The following is a 23,251-nucleotide window of genomic DNA, read 5'->3' as shown; positions in this document are numbered from 1 at the left end:
CTCTACTGTTAAGTTTTTAGAGTATAGTCTTTCATTGCTTTTGTAGATTCCCTTAGCCCCTCATTTGGATTCTTTGCATAATGGGAGCTCTTTTAATACTCTTTTTCCTAACTGACATCAAGAGTGGGTCATGAGCCATGGGAATGATGAGCATGTTATTAGGAAGATAAATATTTTCTTTACGACTGACATGCCTACTTTTTTACATATATTTTTGACACATTAAAGTCTAGTGGACAACATGTTTCTCTTTTCAAAAGTTTCTGTTTGCTTGGGGAAATTGGATCTGTGTTTTTGCCAGGTATCAATTCTCTCTATCCTCTGCCCTCTCCTCTATTTTTATTAAGTGTCAGCGCCACTTTGTCTGGCTATATCGCATAACCAATCATATTGTCATTTTGCTTTCATTTTCCTTTCTTTCTAAAAATATGAGGCAATTGTCTCATGACTAGAGAGATTTATAAACCTAGCAGGTAGGAAAACTAATTAATAATCTGGAAATTAGATTATTAATGAGTCCTCCTGCAACCCCCAGGGATCCTACACTGTGTTATCCAGTAACTTCTCATGCAACTTACTGACCTTGTTCTCCTGGCATCTTTTGGAGCCCTTGAGCAAAGTCATTCATCTTTCTTGGACTTAATTTACCCATTTAAGAAACCACAATAATGAAGGGGAAGTTTCATTTTCCTCCAAAGAGGGTGTTTAACACAAAAACAGTATTTTTTTAAAAAATCTTTAGGTGTTAAAGATCTCAGTCCATGTCAGGAAGTAAGAGGGATAATGCCAGAGAATATTTGCTGTCATAAGACCTAATTTTGGTGAAAGTAATTGGGGTAGGGGAAAGAAAATGAAAAGAGAGGGATTTTAGTATGACATACAATATTTTCTTTTACCTGTAGAATCCTGAATAGTTCTTGTAACCGTTCAACATGCTTTCAGATCTATTATCTAATTTTATCTCTTTCTTACAACAGTGCTGTGAAGTATGGAGATTCTAGTCTTAGGTGTACAAATAAGGAGACTGAATAACCAGTACTGTGTCACTTTGCGTTTTATTTATTTATTTTTGCGGTACGCGGGCCTCTCACTGTTGTGGCCTCTCCCGTTGCGGAGCACAGGCTCCGGACGCGCAGGCTCAGCGGCCATGGCTCACGGGCCCAGCCGCTCCGCGGCATGTGGGATCTTCCCGGACCAGGGCACGAACCCGCGTCCCCTGCATCGGCAGGCGCACCCTCAACCACTGCGCCACCAGGGAAGCCCTCACTTTGCGTTTTAATGCAACACGCTGTAGTAGAAAGACAGGGCTAGTTTTATATTCTGACTCTGTCAGTTATGCTAATTGGCTGGCTAACCGGGTGAGACAGCTCACTTCTCCAAACCTCAGTGTCCTCAAGTCAAGTAAGAGTAATTCCTATACCCAAGGATTGTTACAAGGATTCAGCATCTAACCCATAAAGGCTCCATAAATATCTGTTAACCCTCTCTTCCTTTTTATTCAGGGCATAAGGATGATTCTCTTAAAATTAATTTGCAGCTTATGAATAGGAAAACCTGTTTTTAAAAAAGTCAGTTTACTTCGGTGTATCTTTCAGAGAGAGGTCAAGATAAACTAAATCGGTCTTCATACTTTGCCCTAGATTGGATCACCTGGTAGGATGCTTGAAAGATACCTTGTCACTCTGTAGGTAGCCAGTTCTACAGGCCCGTGCATGATCTCGGAATACTACCTGTGCCAAATGCAGCGCTGAGGGTAAAGTGCTTGCCAGGGACTCTGTGTCCCAGAGCTTCGTGGGAGCTGTAAAGTGCAACCGTACATTGGAATTCATAAGCTCACATAGGCTTGAGAGATTCATTTTTGGAGCAGAAAAGGAGGAAGCTGGATAGTCATTCCTCAAATTCTGAAACCCAGGGGAATAATGATTTTGCTGGCGTTTTGATAATGGGGCTTGATTTTTATGCTTGTATCGTAATAGGTGATAATAATAGTGGGAACTGAATGTTTACTTTGCTTAAAACTGAATTTATCCCATAGGAAAGTGGGGAGGATAAGAGATTCCTTAATGTGGTGTGCAGAAGAAGAATCAAGCTGATGATTCAGTTAGGAAACATCAGGCAACTGCCACCCTCTGCTCCCGCAAAGCCTGGTGAAGGAACACTTTACATCTCAACAGGAGATGAAGCCCCGTGGAACTGTCAGTGGGATTTATGGAGGGCTGGGAAAGCTGTTGGGCTGTGAGGAAGCCTTTCCATTCAAAGCAGGCTTCATTCACAGAGAATATTAGGTCCCACAGAAGCTCACTACTCCCTGCTGACCTTTTCAGACAGAGGTTGGCTCGGTTGCACAAAAACAGAATGAGTTCCAGAAAGCCAGGGCGCCTGTTAACCTATGACCTCAGCATAGGAAGACCTTGGGCATTTGAGGTCTGAATGTGTGAGACAGGAGGGAGCTGTGAATTTTGCAAGTTCACTCTGGACACTAAAAACCCTGTGTGACAATTTGTGATGTAATTTGGCACGTGCAGCGGTGACTATTTTAGTTCAAACCTCCCTCCCCCCATATTTGTAAATCCTTGAACTTCTCAAAATAGCATGTGATTTCTTCATTTTGCAAAGCCAATGACCGAGACATTGAAACTTTAAGTTATTGCCCTAGGTACGATAGTAAATTGGCCTCAGAGATGGAAAGGGAAGCCGTTTAACCATCCTAATCATTAGCGTTCTGAGTTTCAAGCAGCAGAGTAGCATATAAAAGTGAAATTATTTTATTTGAAAAACAGAGTCAGCAAACTCCCTTAAATCCGCTTAATTTTTGAATCTGCCTCCTTAGAGACTCCTTAAAGGAGGAGGACCAGAATGCCAGCAGTAGGGGTTTGTGTGAGAGAAGATCCAGTCTGTTATGGGTTAACACCAGGCAGAACAGATTCACAGCCAGGAGGATGACCATTTTTTAGGAGATGGAAAACACAACTTCCTGTTTCCCGTTGGAGAGTTCCTGGACTCTTTGGGATGATCTAGGAAACTCTGCTGAGACAGGATGGCGGAAGGGACTGGGATTTCTGTCTGACAAAACACTGGCCCTTGTTTGTTATTACAGCTCTCTTAGCATTTTCCTGAGGATGAAGCGTACTCATCGTAGAAATCTGACCACATTCTAACGTGTGTGGCTTCAAGCAAAGTCAGCTCTTGGGGATCTTGTAATTTTTTTAAGAGCACGCTAATTTGTCAGGCACATGCTCCTCTACCTCTTCTCCTTTTTTCTTAGTTCAGAGGCATAATTTTCTATCTTCTGTGAGGTCAAAGGTCATGGTGACAACACACATGCCTTAACTGGAGTGGACACAGAAAGAGAAAAATGTTCTACCAGAATGAAGTCTCTCCTGAATTTGCCATTGGCATAATCTGAGGGGGACTTCTAGGCAGTGGTGTGCTGATAAATCAACTCTCCAGACCCAAAGCCCCGATTTGTAGCCAGTTTGCCAATTTCCATGGTGTAGATATTTCCACCATGACCAGATTCACAATACCAACATGATGTCATGGAACATAGGACTGAGGAATGTCTACAATCAGCTCTTGCAAGCGGGACGGGCTGGCTCCAGCATGCTGCTGGCTAGACCTCGGTATGTTTGTGTAATTAGGTGGAAGGTGCATGTGTTGGCATCTATATGAATCTGGCAGTGAAGATCACTCCTGGATTCTCTGTCCAGAAGTGCTACCACAGATCAGATGAGTGTAAATTGGCCATATGTGCAGGTGCTTCTTCTGGTGCTTGACATCTTTGCTCTTGGAACCCTCTTAATTTGGGTATTCTTCTAGATGCCATCCTCTGCCCTCTAGTCCTTTTTTTCTGTTCACTCTGCCTGGAGGGTGAAGCTGTTTTAATTGATGTGACTTCTATATATTTCCATCTTAGACCTATCCCCCTGCTTTTGGATTCTGACTGCCTGTTGGACGGTACCATTGGAAAATCCCAAAGATACTTCACATTTTACTTTTCTTTTTTTCCCCCTTTTTTTGGCCATGCTGTGCGACATGTGGGATCTTAGTTCCCCGACCTGGGTTCGAACCAGTGCCCCCTGCAGTGGAAGTGCAGAGTCCTAACCACTGGACCTCCAGGGAATTCCCAAGTTTTACATGACTAAAGTGGAATTCAGTGCCTCTGCCTCACAAGAATCTGGCTTCTCTTTCTCAGTTTTCTTTCATGTGGGTGGTATCCTTATCTTTCCAGTCACTTTCAGATGCTGCCTCTATGTAGAGTCGCTCCTGGTTCTTCCATGGTATCTGCCTATCTGTCCACCATTTTACTCATATTGCATTATCATGGTTTCTTTGTGTCTGTTTCCTCCTTCAGACTGAACATCCTGGGTGTCTGAACTGCATGCTATTTACCTTTGTATCTCTACTGTCTCGCACAGTGCCTGGCACATAGTACCGTTTGGTTAATGTGTGCCTGAATAAGTAGATGAATAAACGAGAGATCCGTTCCGTACCCTTTGTATGCACTTAGCAGCGAATTGCCAGACTTAGGAAATAAAAATACAGGATGCCAGGTTCATTCGGAAATTCAGATAAACAACAAATCATTTTTCAGTATGAGTAGGTCCTAGATACTGCATGAGACATACTTACGCTCCCAAATTACTCATTTATTATTTTTCTGAAATTAAAATTTAGCTGGGCATCCTAGCAACCCTAACCTAGCAAAAGAAGTTAGTTGACACCCAGAGTAGAAGTTCACACGACGCAGAAGCTCACACTGAGCTTGACATCACATGCCTTAAGTTTCGTACAGACTGTGCCTTACGTCTCTGAACGTCCCACGTGTAAATAGATCTCTATACTCAGATGCACTGGCCTCTCCATAACGTTCTGCTTTGTGCCATTACATACACATGTTTTTTCTTTGCATGGCAAGGACATTTAATCTATACGTATTTGGGCAATATGGACAAATGATCAGAGTTTGTGAGTCATCTCACAGCATTTCCTATACTGTGGTGGTTTCTTATTGTTTCTAGGTGGTGGTTACAGAGCATTTGAATAGATGTTACAAAATGGACCCTTGGTGTTCTGGGATGAGCGTACAGAGAGCAATGTGCTATTCTTAAAGTTCTGTAAAACCTTGGCTCTGGGATTTAGATTTTCTTAGAGAGTTATGTGTGACTGGAAGAGTGCTCACTATTTACGTTTCTGCTCAAGCCAGGCTGCCTGAGAACTGATGTACTGAAGATTAAGCATGGCTTGGAGAAGGACTTCATACTGTCTCCAGTCTAATGAGGTTGTTTACTTAACACGTTCCCTGTTAAAGTATCAGATGACTAAAGGATTATATTGATGGAAGACAATTTTTTTTAAATTAGAAACACCCAAGTTGTGAACAGTTTACATTTTAGAATGCGAAAGAGTATATTTCTCAATGACTGGAAACACGGTTGAAACATGGCACATTTCATCTCTCACATTCTCTTTCTCTTGTTCCCCTTATGTCAAAATTGGTAATTATGGAAATTCCATGGCTAGGACAGTTGGGCAGCATTTTAGATATTTACCCCATAGGAGTCAGGCATGTTCTCTTAGGAAAAGCTGAATTCTAATGGCAGAAGGATTGGCCAAAAAAACAATTATGAAACATTCTTGTGGCCTCAGTATCATGATCTTGTCAGTAACGCGATGGTCTCTGATTAAATCCAGATTGAGCTGTTTCCTGTTAGCGTGCTAACCCAGAGGGCATGCTCAGCTCTCCATGTCTTGCTCTCTAAGTCTGGGTTTTTAAACACTTGTCTGCCAAGGCTCTACCCGCCGCCTCTCCCAACTATTCTTTTAAACTAGAATTTAAAGGTATTGAGATATTACAAACAAAAACAGACCCTAAAGTCTCTTAAGGGTCATGTAGCTATTGAATATTTTGCTGCAAAAATGAAACTACAATTTTAACTTCTCCATTCTAACCATAGGCGTGGTGTATTTTTGTGTGTTTCACTTTTGTATAATTTTATTTCAATTCCAGTAACAAGCAGATAATTACAGAATTTTTATTTCATAAAAATGTACTTTATCTGAATGTTGGTAAATTAAAACTCATCTTCGAAAATCTGGCCTTCCCCCTGCTATAGCAAAGAGATATTAGGGTACTTAGCAAATGTGCAGAAAATGAGAGTAAGCAAGTGCTCTGCCATCTTAAATTGCATTGTTAATTTTTGTGAGAATGACTTTAGGCATCAGAGCAATTCCTGTACTTCATTTTATGATATTGCCATTGACGCTCACCTGTTGCAATGAGAGAATGATTTTTAAAATCTAAATATTGCAGAATATTCTATTAGCCATTCTGTGAGCTCAATCATGGTTCTTCCTAAGGTACAGATAAAAACACTGAGGAACAGAAACCATTAAAGGGACTTATGGGGATCAAGCATGCATACTGAGGTTTTTTCCAGAGTAAAAGGAGGAGTGAAGGGAGGCGACTGGGTTAATGAGTAACATGATTCCATTCCCAAGGGAGAAACTTGGCTTCCTGCCAAATCTGCTTTCTGGCAGGAAAAGGGACCCACTTCATCAGGGTCTTTGACAAGCATTTTTCTCTGTGTTTGAATTTTTTGGCGACATCACTGCTTAGGGAAAAATCAGTTCTTTTAAATAGTTATTACTTCTAATAAGAAAAGATTTAAAGTGGAATTTGCATTGTGAGTAAAGAAGTAAGAATCATCAAATTATAAAATTGGTGAGGAAACCCTGACATTGTCACAAGGTAAGGAAACTTGATTTAGGATTAGAGCTTGAATATCTGTAGAAACTGAGAAGCCATTCCTTTTGTTGTTGTTAACATTTGATATTGAGGTATATTTTTTAACTACTACTTTTTAATATTATCAGACTGATCATTATGTTGGCCAGATCTTTTGAGGTGACAAAGTAAAAAACACAAAATATCCCTAAATTTGGGTAGTAAGAAAGAGATCAAAGGAACATAGATTTTTTTTACATTAATTTTTATTGGAGTGTAGTTGCTTTACAAGGTTGTGTTAGTTTCTTGCTGTACAGCAAAGCGAATCAGTCATACGTATACATATATACACCTGTTTTTAGATTTCCTTCCCATTTAGGTCACCACAGAGCACTGAGTAGAGTTCCCTGTGCTATATAGTAGGTTCTCATTAGTTATCTATTTTGTACATGGTAGTGTATGTATGTCAGTCCCAATCTCCCAGTCATCCCATCCCCCTCTTTCCCACTTGGTAACCGTAAGTTTGGAACATAGATGTTCGAAGATAAAGATTAACATTTTATTTTATAGGGTCTTGATTTTTCTTTTTTTTAAGTAAAAAGTGGCATATGTGATTTAAGTTTGAAATGCGTCACAGTGACTTACTAAGCTAACATTTTCCAAAGTATGTTCATTCTGATGTTCTGCAAGATGCTGTGAGACTAAAGGGAAATCCATTAGAAAATGTCATATACCATATCCTTCTTTTGGAGTTTCATACCATGTTAACATGTTAAAAACTTTAAGAAATTCTACAACAAAGAAGTATACTGGACTTCGTTTAACTCTATAGTTTCCAAACTTGACTCCAGGACCTTTTGTTTTGGAACTAGCGTTTGTTTTACAGCACACACTTAGGACAACACTGTACCAAGTAATTAAGAACATAATTAGACTTTGAAACCATATATATTCTTCATTTGTTGTTTCTAGTTAAAGTTAACTGAAGCTCCTGGAAGACAGATGGATACTATTAGGCCTATGCTAAAACTACATACAGTGTGATAAAGAATGATTGTAAGGCCATGATCTGAGTCAACAGGCCTGAGAGGCCTAAAGAAACATTTGGTATTTTGACTGAACCAGAACCCTTTCCTTGGTAAAGTAAAAGTATCTTTCAAAAATTAAATAAAGAAATCAAGTCATCCACCGCATATGCTGGAGTCTTAATATTAACTCCTGCTAGCAGTTAGCTGTGATGACATTAAGCTATTCTAAGCCCCTCCTAAAAGTGATGGCCTTGGCTTTGGTCTTACAGAAGGCAATCTTGCCTTTTAATTTCCTTCCAGTGGTTTAACTTTTGACAGGCCAGGTGAAGAAATAGCAAACATGTGACTTAATAAGCGCAATATCATCATTTAGAGGTTCGGTTCTCTTTTTTGCCCCTTTTCTTTAATTTTCACATGTCTGATGATTTCAATTTAGGAAAATCTGATATAAAACAATTCACACTTCAAATTCAGAGACATCGCCTGGTGATTGTTTGCATCACTTAGAATGATTATTTGCTTAGAAAAAGTTCCTCTCTGTAGGGCATCTTCCCCTATGCCTATGAAGGACAGGTTAAACTTTGAAAATCACGTCGCTGTATAATTTGTTAGGCACCGGTTTATTGTAGAATGTAAGGCACACCTGTATTTTTCTTCAGTTTATTTCACTTCCCTCATGCTCAGTTTTGAAGATTTACAGATATTATCACTAATCAGTTCTTTAGTATTATGGTTTATGTCTCCAAGGTGCAGTTATACCTACCAATACTATTCACAGTTTCATTCTCATGTGATAGCTACTTTTCAGAAGGAAACGTCTTCTCTTGTACATTGCAAGTCTCCAGGAGGCAGGGGTCACGCACCCACCTACCCTTTCCATTACTCGTCAGCGATTAGCCGAGGTCTGCTCCGTACAGACACTTCTCAGCCAACTCTGTTGATTGCCAGTGACACTGAATCAGAAAGTCTATCGCCTCCCATGAACTAAAGAACATCAGATTGCGGTCAGATCTCCCTAGATGTCTGTGGAGAACATATTCCTCCCATGGCTGATTTTTTCCAGCTATCAGCATGATGTCATCTGGCTCACACAAATCTAAAAATTTAACAATCAGCTCTCCAAAGTCAGCACGATCGGTTCCGGCACGCCATTGTAGGAGCTGTCTTCGAGAATGAGTTTGAAAACTTACCGTGGAACAGTACAAACGGAGTGATTGATAAAGATTTGCTAAACTTGATCCTGGGGGTCATAGAAAGCATTCTCGACAGAATATGCCAGCAACCTAGATCTTGATAGGGAAGTAAGTAGAAGCACATGTAATCTCTACGAAGTAATACCTCTGCTTCTAGAGAGGAAGGGAATGCACATACCACCCCTACGTGCCCCCGCTCGCCCATCCCGCTCTACTACACTCACAGGTGAGAGGATTGCCTTACCTGACTTTCCTGTAGGGAAATTAAGAGTAAGGGAAAACATGCTTCCACTACTTCAATGTTTTCAGTTTTACCTTAGGGAGTCATTCCTCCTGATCAAAATCATGAATTTATTGTACAGGTTGAAGGCGACCAGCTGCCTCCGGGGCATACAGTCAGTCAGTATGAGACGTGTAAGATCAGGACCATAAAAGCTGGCACGTTGGAGAAGCTCGTGGAGAACCTGCTGACAGCTTTTGGGGACAATGACTTTACCTACATCAGCATCTTCCTGTCAACGTACAGAGGCTTTGCCTCTACTAAAGAAGTGCTGGAGCTGCTGCTGGACAGGTAAGAATCTGAAGGGGTGTGAGAGGCGACAGAAAGGTCAGGCTGTTTGCAGAGTGAAGGCATGAGGTTCTGAATCGCCTGCACTTGGTATGCTGAGAGAGGGGCGCGTGAGGAAGGGTTACCTGGAAGGAAGGACCTTTGGGACAAAGGGCATGGAGATTATTCAGGAGCTTCTTCACGGTCCATTTCTGGTAAAAATATCTCACAAAAACATCTATAAAAGAGTTAGGAGTGCCTATCATAAAGGTAGATTCAATTGTTTATAGAATTCAGTTATCATTTGCCACTCTAAAACTTTCTCCATGTTTTCATACTTTTCTAGCTTAGTCAATTAACCAGGAATCTTACTGGGTTGTTGTGAGAATTAAAAATGCTAAATGAACTATTAACAATCACCATGTATTGGCTGCTTTACGGGTATGCACAGACATATCGTCCTTGATCTATGTTGTTAAGTCATATGTTACATAGAATAAATAGAGCAGTGTGCATTATAATTCACACATTGATAACTGATAGCTGTATTTCCCCCCATTATTTTTGTTCTATTTATATAATTAAGCTTGATCTTTTTTTTTTTTTTTTTTTTTTTTTTTGGCGGTACGCGGGCCTCTCACTGTTGCGGCCTCTCCCGTTGCGGAGCACAGGCTCCGGACGCGCAGGCTCAGCGGCCATGGCTCACGGGCCCAGCCGCTCCGCGGCATGTGGGATCTTCCCGGACCGGGGCACGAACCCGTGTCCCCTGCATCGGCAGGCGGACTCTCAACCACTGCACCACCAGGGAAGCCCTAAGCTTGATCTTTTAAAAATTATTATTAAATTGACTTGGTATTGGGAAGAAGAAAACTGTCAGCTAAACGATTGCTTTAGGATCATGAGAGTCCTCATCCACATCCTTGTATTCTGGGGTTTCCTGCATAAGGAAGGAAGGAAGGAAGGAAGATAGGGTGTTCTGTTTGACTTAGTGAATATTGATTTTTAACTAGATTTTTTAAATTTTGAAAGTAATAGATGCTCGTGTTAAAAATTCTTATACCATAGAAGGGTATAAAGAGAAACGTTAATGTTTTCTCATATTACTACTTTTTCCTAAATAACATTTATTAGGTTTTTTAAAATACGTGGAAGTAGGAAAAAAAAAATAGACACAGGCTGTAACCTAATTAGGCAGGTAACACATATTAACATTTTAAAAATAGAAGTAATCCATGTATATAAAGTTCAAACAATTCAGAAAATTATGAAAAAAAAGTAAGAAATAAAAAGAAAACATTCCTATTTCCCCAAGTCCCATTTCCAGTCCCATTCTTCCTGGATAATAACAGTAAATTATTCCTTCTGTATTATTCCCAAGTTTTTCTGGGTGTATAGAAATGTGTGTTTATATATTTTTATTTATGTATGATATTTATCATATATATTTACGATAGAAATAGAAATCATAGTACACAGTGTGTTCTGCACCTTGCTTTTTTCCCTTATGTTTATCTTGGAGATGTTTTTACTCAGTAAGTTCTTCAACATGTGTAAAGGGCTTAGAACAGCGGCTGGCATAGTGAAAGCTCAAGAAATGTAAGTTATTGTTATTTTAAAGTCAGCACATATAGATAGATTTACTATATTCTTTTTAGCGGCTTTACAGTACTTATTGAATGGAATATTCTATGGATGGACAGTTAAGCTCTCTCCAGTTTAATTTGTTTTTAAACAATGTTGCAAAGAGTGTCTTTGAGTATATATTTTCTAAGTATTTGTTGAGAACTCTATAGGATAATTTCATAGAAGAGCAACTGATGGGTCAAAACTTATAAGCATTTTAAAATGTGAAAGATGTTGCTAGACTGCCCTCCAGAAAGCTGTACCAACCACTCTCCTGTCCATAGAAAATGAGAGTGTCCCTTTGCTTTCCCTACACTCTTGCCAGCTGTATTTTCATGTCTGCAATTGAAACCATCTCTGCTATCATCTGTCCATTGAAAAGTAGCTCATTGTTTTTATATTTATGTTTCTTACATTTATGAGTGAGGTATAGCATGTTTTAAAATACTTATTGGTCATTTGTGTTTTTTGTGCACTCTCTGTTCATATCTTTATTTTTATTTTGTTATCTAATTGTTGATCATCTAATTATAACTCTTTGTATATTATCAAAATTAGGTTTTTTTGCCTATCATATGTTGGAAATATTTTTTTCTAATTTGTCCCTTGGTTTTAAAAGTTGTTTACAAATATTCTTTTTTATGAAGACATTAAAAATTCTTTTTATGCAGTCATGTTTATCAGTCTTAAGAAAGGCCTTTAATAATCTAATTCTGTTATGATGTGAATAAGGTTATTGATAACAGTGAGTTTTTCTCAAGATATTTTCCTCATAGATGCATATAGAGTGAAATCGTTTGGACCAATGGTTATTGATATGTTCAAATTCAGGAACATTCACAAAACGTCTATACTTTATTATGCAGTGATCCGGTTAAGATAACTCTGGACTTCGACATAGGTGGGAAGTTCTGTAGTTTTTTTTTCACATAGCAGTACTTAAAATATTAAGCCTGGAGTATAAACCTATGGGATTAGTGAGTCATTTCTTTCATAGTTTGTTTGCTTGTATAATACCTCACACCTATAAATAGAACCTGAAGAATTATATGAATTTTCTTTCCACTGTTTCATATTTATAAAAAGGATGCAGTATGCTAACTGTTGGCAGGCAGTATGAGGAAATAGGTCAACACATCAAAAACTCCTACAAGTTTTCTTTGGAATTGGTAACCTCTTCTGCTTATGGGGTAACTCCATTGATAATAGGCCACAGATGTCCATAGTCAGTAAAAGAGTACACGTGAATTCCAGCTGCTCATCATAAATAGTGGGCCTACACACAGGAACTAGAGTGTTTAGTCTGTGGCCCATGTACATCCAGCTTTTATTTGATGATTTAGAAACATCGGTTTGTTCTCCTATCACGGTGGGTAGACATTTTTGGATTGTTAAAATATTACTAGATGACAATTGTTAAATGACAGAATCAACATGAATTCAAATTACATTTAATGTATAACTGAATGAAGAGTTAAGATATATCTTGAACTGTTTAGGTAGGCCAAGGCTTGACCTTGAATTTAATCTCATAGTCAGATCCTTTGATTCTGACATGAGTGGAATCAACACGTACTGAATGTCTATAAAATACCCAGTGCTCTGCAAGACACCATGTGGACGAAGCAGAAATTTGAGACTCGGTAAGTTCTCACCCTTGTGATGAATTTACTGTGAAGCTGCTGGTATTTAACCTCCAGGGGCCCTCACTTGCAGCACACTCTACGTAATTTATATTCATAATTTTATATTCTTTTTCTTAGAGAGGACCCCTCAGATTACCTATGCTGGCCCCACAAAACATGGATCCACCCTGACAACTTAATATTTTACTGCAGAAGATAATTACGTGCAGAAAACAAGTAGACAACTACTTAAAATGGTGTAATAGTGAAACTCTGACATGTTCTACAGAAGTTCAGAGAAATAAATCCCACTTATTATGCTTCCTCTGCAGAAATTTGGATTTGTCCATATATGTACAAACTTCATTATAAATATTTCTTCCCCATTCCATTTCCTACTCTCTCTTATATCCTATGGCCAAATGTTAATCTTTGATTTTAACCAGAATGCAGATTCTGTGAAACACTCGGTTCTTAAATTGGTTGTCGGGGGTTTTAATGTCTGTAATTGGGAGGTAAGCAGTAAAGCTGCATGAACTTGCCTTTTCTGAAAATAAGCTAGATACTCTATTTTATTATTAGTAAATTGTGGTAGACTTGTTTTTGGGTCTCTGGTGTTCTGATGTTATTTTTAAAATGATTTCTCTTGGATTCTTAATAGTAGATTACTTATCCTTTGTGAAATTAACACCGAGAAGTTATTACGGGATGTGCTAATCCTAACCAGTCATGAATGAATTGAAGGCAGATGCTGTGGCACTTATTTCCCTCCAGAGAAAAGTATATTTGAAATCAAGCTTTGATTTTTCTTAAGACTTCCAATCGTGTGGCTTTTCTCATATGGAACTGTTTGCTTTCTGTGATTTAAAAATATTTTTAATAGTTCTTTTCATTTTGCTAATATGAGCCTTTGTGATTGACCAGTGGACAGTGGTTTGAAGTCATATATGGCTAATTCCTTGTGTTTGCTTTATCCCTTACTTGGGGGCGATCAGCAGTTAACAAGAAATCCTGTTTTCTGTGCTTCTCACTGTGGCTCAGAGTTAATTCTAGGGCTCATTGGCTTCCTTTTATCCTAAGAGAAAGTTTGAGTTGTGGTTTAGCTGTGTTGGGGCTTCGAGATTTTATTTTTTCTAACTTTAAACATACATTTCACTTAAAAATATATTCTTCCCACCATACCATTAAAAAAAAAAAAAGAGTGAGGAAATTGGATACCACTGAAAATACCCAACCTCAAATGTAGGGAGAAACCTACTTCAGCTAGTGAGCCTGACTGAGAACCATGAAGTGTCTGTACAAATATCTAGATTTTTCTTCAGATAGCTGTCATATAAGCTACTTTTGGGCTCTTTCTTGGTCATTCTCTCTTTCTCTGATATCAGGAATGAGCAGAACTGCCAAGGACAAACGTAATGGGGTGAACGAAATCTCTAGAAACTTTTGCTAAGCCGCTAATGGCACTCAGGTCACAGTTTGGAAGGAACTGAGTAATAATCTGAATTGCCCCTTTATTTTGAGTGAATTCTCCCAGTGCAGGACTTTTAGAGACTAAAGGTTGAAGCCATCCCATAAACACTATGCTTTTCAGACCAATCAGACTTGAATTTGCTTGCTTTAGGTCGTAGAGAGGAGACTGATTCAGTGGGTCTTTGAACGTATTTCTTATTCCCATGTTGGATTGCCATGCATTTTCACAGACTTTTATCTTATTTAGTTCATTTATCATTACCTGCATGTTTACAGATAAGAAAATTGAGGCTCAGAAACATTCAGTCAGTAAGAGGCAGAGTTGGAATTAAAACCTATCTCTTTCCGACTTGGAAGCTCTTTTCAAGCACACCGAATCACCTCCCATGTCATTTAAAGTGTCATTTAAGGGACTTCCCTGGTGGTCCAGTGGCTAAGGCTCCGCGCTACCAATGCAGGGTGCCCGGGTTCGATCCCTGGTCAGGGAACTCCATTCCACATGCAGCTACGAGTTCATATGCGGCAACTAAACATCCCGCATGCCACAATGAAGATCCCACATACTGCAGCTAAGACCCAGCGCAGCCAAATAAATAAATATTTTTTAAAAAGTCATTTAAAAATGTTACTTTAAAAAAAATTAATTAGAGAGAGCATGGGCTCTAGGCACGCGGGCTTCAGTAGTTGTGGCACACGGGCTCGGTAGTTGTGGCACCCAGTCTCAGTAGTTGTGACTCGCGGGCTCTAGAGCGCAGGCTCAGTAGTTGTGGCGCAGGGGCTTAGTTGCTCTGTGGCATGTGGGATCGTCCTGGACCAGGGCTTGAACCCGTGTCCCCTGCATTGGCAGGCGGATTCTTAACCACTATGCCACCAGAGAAGCCCCCATGTTAGTGTTATTTTTAAAGAAAGGGATGACTTGGTTATCCCACTCAGCTATCCTTTTCTCTGATACCTCAACTGATTTTCCTTGGAAACTGGATTTCCTGCGGAATACTCCCTTCACACAGTTGTGAGCAGGTCATTTGAACATCAGTGCTCCTATTCATCCATCCATTGAAATGATATTTACCAGGTGTTTAATATCTACCATGTATTGTGCAAAGTGCTGTGCATATAATGGTAAACAGACTGGTCATGACTCCTGCCCTCTTCATGCTTAATGGCTGAGAGTAACATTAAATAAGCATACAAACAAATGTGTGTAATTGAAATCGATACAATGCTTGGGAGGTAAGAGCTAGGTTCTATGACAGAGACAATAAGAGAGGATTGCGTGGGGGAGGAGGATATTATCAAAACAAAACTGGATGTTGGCCAGTGATATTAGATGGTTAGATAGGTCATGGGCCATCAAGGTCCCTGCTGGGTCCAAGGGTCTGGAGTGTTTCTGTTTGTTTGATGTACTCAGACCAAATCCCCTGACCTGAATGTACTACTTCCCAAAGAGAACTCTTCTTGGAGGGTAGGGAGATAGCAAGTGAAGAAGCTTGGGAGGATTTATGCAGATATATTACCCCCATGGGGATAGTAATCTTAAATCCATATTTCATGACACCTGGAGTAGTAACACCATCATGTGTAAAAGCCGGTACACCACCAATAACCAGCAAGAATGGAGCTGCCCTTGCCAGTGAAGCCAGTTCCTCCACAGCAGAGAGACAGCGATCAAATATAAAACTCGAAAACATTTTATTTATTTCCATAGATTTTGTCATAAGTGCCGAATATGCTTCCCTTTCCTTTCAGAGTCTGAAGATATTTTATGGGAAAAGCAGTTTTCCTGTCTTTGTTTTAGTCGTGAGATTTATGCCTGAGGTATAGTGATGGTTAAGAGCATGGGCTTGGGAGTCAGAAAATGAATTGGATTCTGGTTTTGCACTTCTTACTTGCTCTGCGGCACTGGGCAGGTTGCTTTATCTTACTAGCTTCATTTCCTTATCTATAAAATGAGTGAAAAATAACCTAAGTTATAGGGCTATTATGAGGGTTAAGCTTGATAATATAAAATTCTTATTATAGTGGCTGGCAAATATTAAGTGCTTAAGAGATTACCATTACCTTGTTTTCCTTTCTTCGTGGCACTTATCACTAAGAAAGTACCTTTCTTATTTTTTTAATAGAAATTTTTTAAAAAATATTTATTTATTTATTGGCTGTGTCGGGTCTTACTTGCGGCACAAGGGATCTTCATAGCAGCATGTGGGCTTCTCTCTAGTTGCAGTGCACTGGCTTCTCTCTAGTTGTGGCATGCGGGCTTAGTTGCCCCACAGCATGTGGGATCTTAGCTCCCTGATCAGGGCTCGAACTAGCATCCTCTGTATTGCAAGACGGATTCTTAACCACTGGACCACTAGGGAAATCCCTGAAAGTACCTTTCTTGTTTACCTTGCTTATTTCCTGATAGCTGCCCCTATGCAGAGACCATGTCTGTTTATTTCATTGCCGTAACCTTAGAGAGGAATGGTATCTGGCAGTAGATGCTTAGGAACTATTTGTCTAACAAATAAGTAATCACTATTATTCATGCCTATTATGAGCAGGTGCACTGGAAGATACAACAGTGAACATTACCCAGCTTCTGCCTACATTTAGTGGGAGAGACTAATAAATCTATAGACTCATACCGTTACTGTCAAGGCAGTTAGGGCTCAATGTGTGTTTTTAAAAAAATAGACTGTTTTCAGAATTACCATATGATCAGACAATCCCACTCCTGGGCATATACCCTGACAAAACTATAATTAAAAAAGATACATGTACCCCTATGTTCATAGCAGCACTACTCACAATAGCTAAAACATGAAAACAACCTAAATGTCCAACAGATGAATGGATAAAAGAAAACAATGTGGTACATATATACAATGGAATACTACTCAGCCATAAAAAGGAACAAAATAATTCCATTTGCAGCAACAGGGATGCAGCTAGAGATTATCATACTAAGTGAAGTAAGTCAGAAAGAGAAAGACAAATGCCGTATGATATCACTTATATGTGGAATCTAAAATATGGCACAAATGAACCTGTCTACAAAACAGAAACAGACTCACAGACATAGAGATCAGACTTGTGGTTTCTGGGGGCGGGGAGGGAGAAGGATGGACTGGGAATTTGGAGTCGGTAGATGCAAACTATTACATTTAGAATGGATAAATGACAAGGTCCTACTGTATAGCCCAGGGAAATATATGCAATCTCCTGGGATAAACCATAATGGAAAATAATATTAAAAAAAGAATGTATGTATGTGTAAAACTGAATCACTTTGCTGTACAGCAGAGGTTGGCATAACATTGTAAATCAACTATAATTCAATAAAAAAATAGACTACTTTTAAGAGAAGTTTTAGGTTCACAACAAAATTAAGTGGAAAGTACAGAGACTTCCCATATAACTCCTGCACCCAATCATACCCCCACTATCAACATTCCCCCACCAGAATAGTACACTTATTATAATCATTGACACATTATTATCACCCAAAGTCCATAGTTTACATTAGGATTCACTCTTGGTGTTGTACATTCTATGGGTTTGGACAAACGTATAATGACATGTGTCCATCATCATAGTACCATACAGAATAGTCTTGCTTCACTAAAAATCCTCTGTGCTCTGCCTCTGCATCCCTCCCTACCCTACCCTAGTCCCTGTCAATCACTGATATTTTGACTGTCTCTATAGTTTTGCCTTTTCCAGAATGTTTTATTGTTGGAATCATACAGTATGTAGCCTTTTCAGAATGGCTTCTTTCACTTAGTAACATGCAGTTAAGGGTCCTTCATGTTTTTTCAAAGCTTGATAGTTCATTTCTTTTTAGTGCTGAATAACATTCCATTGTCTGAATGGACCATAGTTTACCCACTCACCTACTGAAGAACATCTTGGCTGTGTCCAAGTTTTGGCAGTTATGAATAAAGGTGCTGTAAACATCCATGTGCAGGTTTTTGTGTAGACATACATTTTCAACTCTTTTGGGTAAATATCAAGGAGCAAGAATTTTGGATCATATGGGAAAAGTATGTTTAGTTTTGTAAGAAATTGTTAAACTCTCTTCCAAAGTGGCTGTACCATTTTGTTTTCCCACCAGCAGTGAATGAGCGTTCCTGTTGCTCCACATCCTTGTGATCATTCGGTATTGTCAGTGTTTTGGATTTTTGGCTATTCTGGTTCGTTTGCCTCTCCGTATATACTTTAGAATCAGTTTGTCAAAATCCACAGAATAACTTGCTGGGATTTTGATTGTGACTGCATTGAATCTACAGATCAAATTGGGAAGAACTGACTTGACAATATTGAGTCTTCCTATCCATGAACATGGAGTCTCTCTCCCTTTATTTAGTTCTTCTTTGATATCTTTCATCAGAGTTCTGTAGTTTTCCTTATATAGATCTTGTGTGTATATATATATATACATATATATACACATATATATATGTGTATATATATATATATATACTAGATTTATACCTAAATATTTTAATTTGGGGGGGAGGGTGCTGATGTAAAGGGTAATAGTTTTTTAAAAAAAATTTTATTGGGGTATAGTTGATTTACAGTGTTGTGTTAGTTTCAAGTGTACAGCAAAGTGAGCCAGTTATACATATACATATATCCACTCTTTTTTAGATTCTTTTCCCATATAGGCCATTACAGAGTATTGAGTAGATTTCCCTATGTTATACAGTAGGTCCTAATTAGTTATCTATATATAGTAGTGTGTATGTGTCAATCCCAGTCTTCCAATTTATCCCTCCCCTGCCGCTTACCCCCCGCCCCCCTGTAACCATTAGTTTATTTTCTACATCTGTAACTCTATTTCTGTTTTGTAAATAAGTTCATTTGTAGCCTTTTTTTTTTTTTAGATTCCACATACAAGTGATATCAGATGATATTTGTCTTTCTCTGTCTGACTTACTTCACTCAGTATGATAATCTCTAGGTCGATCCGTGTTGCTGCAAATGAAGGGTAATATGTTTCTAATTTCAAATTCCACTTGTTTATTGCTGGTATATAGGAAAGTGATTGCATGTTAACCTTGTATTCTGCAATCTTACATACTAGTTCCAAAAGCTTTTGGTTGATTCTTTTGGATTTTCTATATAGACAATCATGTCATCTGTTATCTCTTCCTTCCCAATCTATTGATATATACTTTTTATTTCCTTTTCTTTTCTCTTTGCATCAGCAAAGACTTCCTGTGCAGTGTTTAAAAGCAGTGTGAGAGGGGACATCCTTGCTTAGTGGGAAAGCTTTGCATTTCTCAGTGTTAAGTATGATGTTAGCTATATTTATGTAGATGTTATTTATCAAGTCGAGGAAATTTCTTACTATTCCTAGTCTGCTGAGAGTTTTATCATGAATGGATGTTGGATTTTGTCATATGCTGTTTCTCATCTATTGATATGATCATGTAATTTTTCTTCTTTAGCCTGTTGATATGGTGGATTACATTAACTGATTTTCAAATGTTGAACCACCTTTGCATACTTGGAATAAATTCCTCTTGGTTGTGCCTTGTTTGATTCAGTTTGCTAATATTTTAAGGATTGTTGCATCTGTGTTCATGAGAGATCTTGGTCCATAGTTTTCTCATAATGTCTTTGCCTGGTTTTGGTATTAGGGTAAAGCTGGCCTCATAGAATGAGTTATGTAGCAGTCCCTCTGATCCTGTCTTCTGGAAGAGATTGTAGAGAATTGGTAAAGTTTCTTTATTAAATGTTTGGAAGAATTCATCAGTGAACCCCATCTGGATATGGTGCTTTCTGTTTTGGAAGGCTATTGATTATTGATTAAATTTCTTTAATAATACAGCTCTATTCTGATTGTCTGTTTCTTCTTGTGTGAGTTTTATGTAGATATGAATTTCTGACCTATATCACTTTCCTACTCCTTGAAGAATTTCTTTTCATATTTCTTGCAAGGCAGGCCTACTGGCAACAAGTTCCCTCAGTTTTTGATTGAGAAAGTCTTTATTTCTCTTTCACTTTTAAAGAGTAATTTTGCAGAGTAAAGAATTCTAGGTTGGTATTTTTTTTTCCTCTCAACACTTTAAATATTTCTTTTCTTGCTTTCTGAGGAGATGGCATATATAATTCTTATATTTGCTCCTTTTTAGTTAAAGTTAAGGTTTGTTTTTTGCTCTGGCTTCTTTCAAGATTTTTTATTTATCTTTGACTTTCTGAAGTTCGAATATGTAGTGTTTTGGGCATTTATACTGCTTGGTGTTCTTTGAGCTTCCTGGATCTGTGTTTTGTGTCTGATGCTAATTTGGGGGAAATTCCCAGTCATTATTCCTTCAAATACTGCTTCTATTCCATTCTCTTCCTTCTCCTTCTAGTGTTCCCATTACACATATGTTATGCCTTTTGTAGTTGTCCCATGGTACTTGGTATTCTGTTCTGGTTTTTTCTTTTCTCTCTCTCTCTTTCTTTTTTTTTTTTTTAGTTTATTTGTTTGTCTGCTTGCTTTTCAGTTTTAGAACTATTTTCTTATCCTCAAGCTCAGAGATTCTTTCTTCAGCCATGCCCAGCCTATTAATGAGCCCCTAGAAGGCATTCTTCATTTCTGTTACAGTGTTTTTGATCTCTAACATTTCTTTTTGATTCTTCCTTAGAATGTCCATCTCTTTGCTTATATTATCCATCTGCTCTTATATGTTGTCTACTTTTCTGATTAAATTTCTTAGTGTGTTAATCGTGGTCTTTATAAATTTCTGGTCTAATAATTCTACCATTCCTGCTATATCTGACTCTTGTTCTGATGTTTCTTTAGTCTCTTCAAAATGTGCTTTTTTCCCTTTTAGCATGCCTTGTAATTTTTGAATAAAAGGTGGATATGATGTACCAGGTGGAAGGAAATGGCATTCAGTAACGTAGTTGTAATGTACGGGGGTGGGGGACAGGAAGGCATTCTGTAGTCCTGTGATTAGCTTTCAGTCTTCTGGTTAGCCTGTGCCCCTGGACTGTGAACTTCATCAGTGCTTCTCTGTTGTTTTTATTTCCTCCCTTAGGGAAAGGGTGGCTAGAAGGGCCTGGAGACGGGTATTTCCTTTCCCCCATGTGGAAGGCTAGAGAAGACTAGAGTTAGGTATTTTCCTTACCCAAGGTAGGTGAAGCTCTGACAAAGCCCCAGCAGGTTAGACTCTGGTAAAATTTTTTGTCCTGAGGGCAGGTGTTGTTAAGAAGAACAGAGTGCTCTAGTGTATTTCAAAATGGTTCCTTTTCCCCTTCCCTTGCTGGAAGCATGAGGAGGTTTTTCTCCTATATTAACTATGATAACCTGGTCAAGTTCCTGGAGGTAAAACTCATAGAAATGTGGTGCTGTGTCTACGACTGGGTCCCCCTGGAGTTTTTATCCCTCAGACTTGTCCACACTAAGTCTGCAGCAATTCATCAATTACAGTTCAGCATTTGTTTCCTGTGGAGATTTCTGCTCTGCTCTTTTGTGGTTTTCTGTATCTGTCTGACGGTCTCTTCAGTTTTAGTGGGCACGGGTTTGCCTTGTGACCATACTTCTCTGATGGATCTAAGAAGAATTGTTGATTTTCCAGCTTGTTCAGCTTTTCACGTGTTGTTAGGATGAAGTGGTGACTCCTAAGCTCCTTACGTGCTGGACTGGAAACTGGAAGTCCTCTTCTAACCATTTTTTCATCAAGTTGTTCATTTTCTTATTGTTGAGTTTTAAGAGTTTTTGTACATTTTGGATAACAGTTCTTTATCAGTTATGCCTTTTGCAAATATTTTCTCCCTGTCTGTGGCTTATCTTATCAGTTTCTCGATTGAATGTGTACTTAAGAACCCCCCCCCCGCACCCTACCCCCACCACCACCCCGGGAACTGTGAGGTGGTTGTAGCGAACCTCCTTTTAAAAGCTCATAACACAGATTCATTCAGCTCTTAAACGCTTCCTTAGCATAAGAAGCTGGGTAAGCCTTTTTGAATTGCACACAGAAATGTTCCAAATTACTTTTTGTGAAACCTCACTTAAAAATAATTAAGCTTTAAAAGAAAATTAGTTCTGTAATTAGACTAGGCACTTGCCAAATATTCCTAGATTCATGCTGCCATGCAGTGCTCATTGGATTCCCTAACTCCCTTCTCTTTTGGTAGGAGCAAGGTTTACTAATATCTTCCCTTTGTTCTTCCAGGTCCTAAGAGAGGGGGTTATGAGCAGAGAGCACTTAGGGAGCAGGTATTGGAATCTAACCTACTTAGAGGGCCTCACAGCATCTTATACTAGTGACGACCATAAGTCACTTCCAGGTGCTTGTCTCTTTATAACAGTAACACTTATATTAAATGTTACTATTAAACTCATAGTACAGTTTTTCTACACTTTTGTCTCAGAGTGATTTATGTCTAACTTCTATCACTTATGTAGGAAAGTTTTTCAATACCATGCCATTCTCTTCATTTATTTTAGTAACTTCCCTCCATAACTCTCAACAAAATCAAGTGGAAACAAACAGAGTGGTTGGTTCATCCACTGAATCTTTTGTCCCACCGTGCATGAAAAAGTTGAGATTTATTGGTCAGTTGATTCCAGGATGCTCATCCCATTTATAGAGTGGGAAAGCTTTCAGGAAATCCTAACATTGCTTTGTTTCCTTTTTTAGCTTTAAATACAGATACACTGGATATCCTGACGAGGGTGAGAATTTATTTAAAAATGAAGGCCATTTCTTAAGATTTTTGTTATAGCAGATGAGTTTGAATAGATTTTGTCCAGGTTTGAGTGTTGATGACCACATAGGCAAGAAAACCCTCAGTTTGTGTATATGTTATAGGTTTTTAAAAAAAGACAGATTGCTTAAAGGTAAATTGAACTCAGATCTTATTTCCTGTGGCTATTAGGACGATGAAAGTATTACTGATAGAAAAGAGGATTATAACAAGGGCTATGAGAATCTTTGGGTATCGAAATGCTTCTAACATCGAAAAGAACGTTGAAAACTTTTGTAGGGCACATGCTTTGTGAAGGGTCCCATGCTCTCGCTGGCTCATGCTTTATCAGGGGGAGAAAGAGGGTTTAT

General features: G+C 38.7%; 1 protein-coding gene across 2 annotated transcripts in view; it reads left to right on the top strand.

The window, feature by feature from the left end:
* Positions 1 to 23,251, top strand: part of RGL1 (ral guanine nucleotide dissociation stimulator like 1) — a 279,970-nt gene that overhangs the window by 175,789 nt on the left and 80,930 nt on the right. For both annotated transcript variants that reach the window (XM_079905514.1, XM_079905515.1), the window contains one exon: positions 9,311 to 9,519. In XM_079905514.1, the coding sequence (XP_079761640.1) occupies positions 9,311 to 9,519 (209 nt within the window). The remainder of the gene's footprint in view (positions 1 to 9,310; positions 9,520 to 23,251) is intronic.

The sequence above is a fragment of the Stenella coeruleoalba genome (assembly GCF_951394435.1).
Source record: "Stenella coeruleoalba genome assembly, chromosome: 1".
NCBI classification, from domain to species: Eukaryota; Metazoa; Chordata; class Mammalia; order Artiodactyla; family Delphinidae; genus Stenella; species Stenella coeruleoalba.
This window is presented reverse-complemented; position numbering and strand designations above follow the sequence as displayed.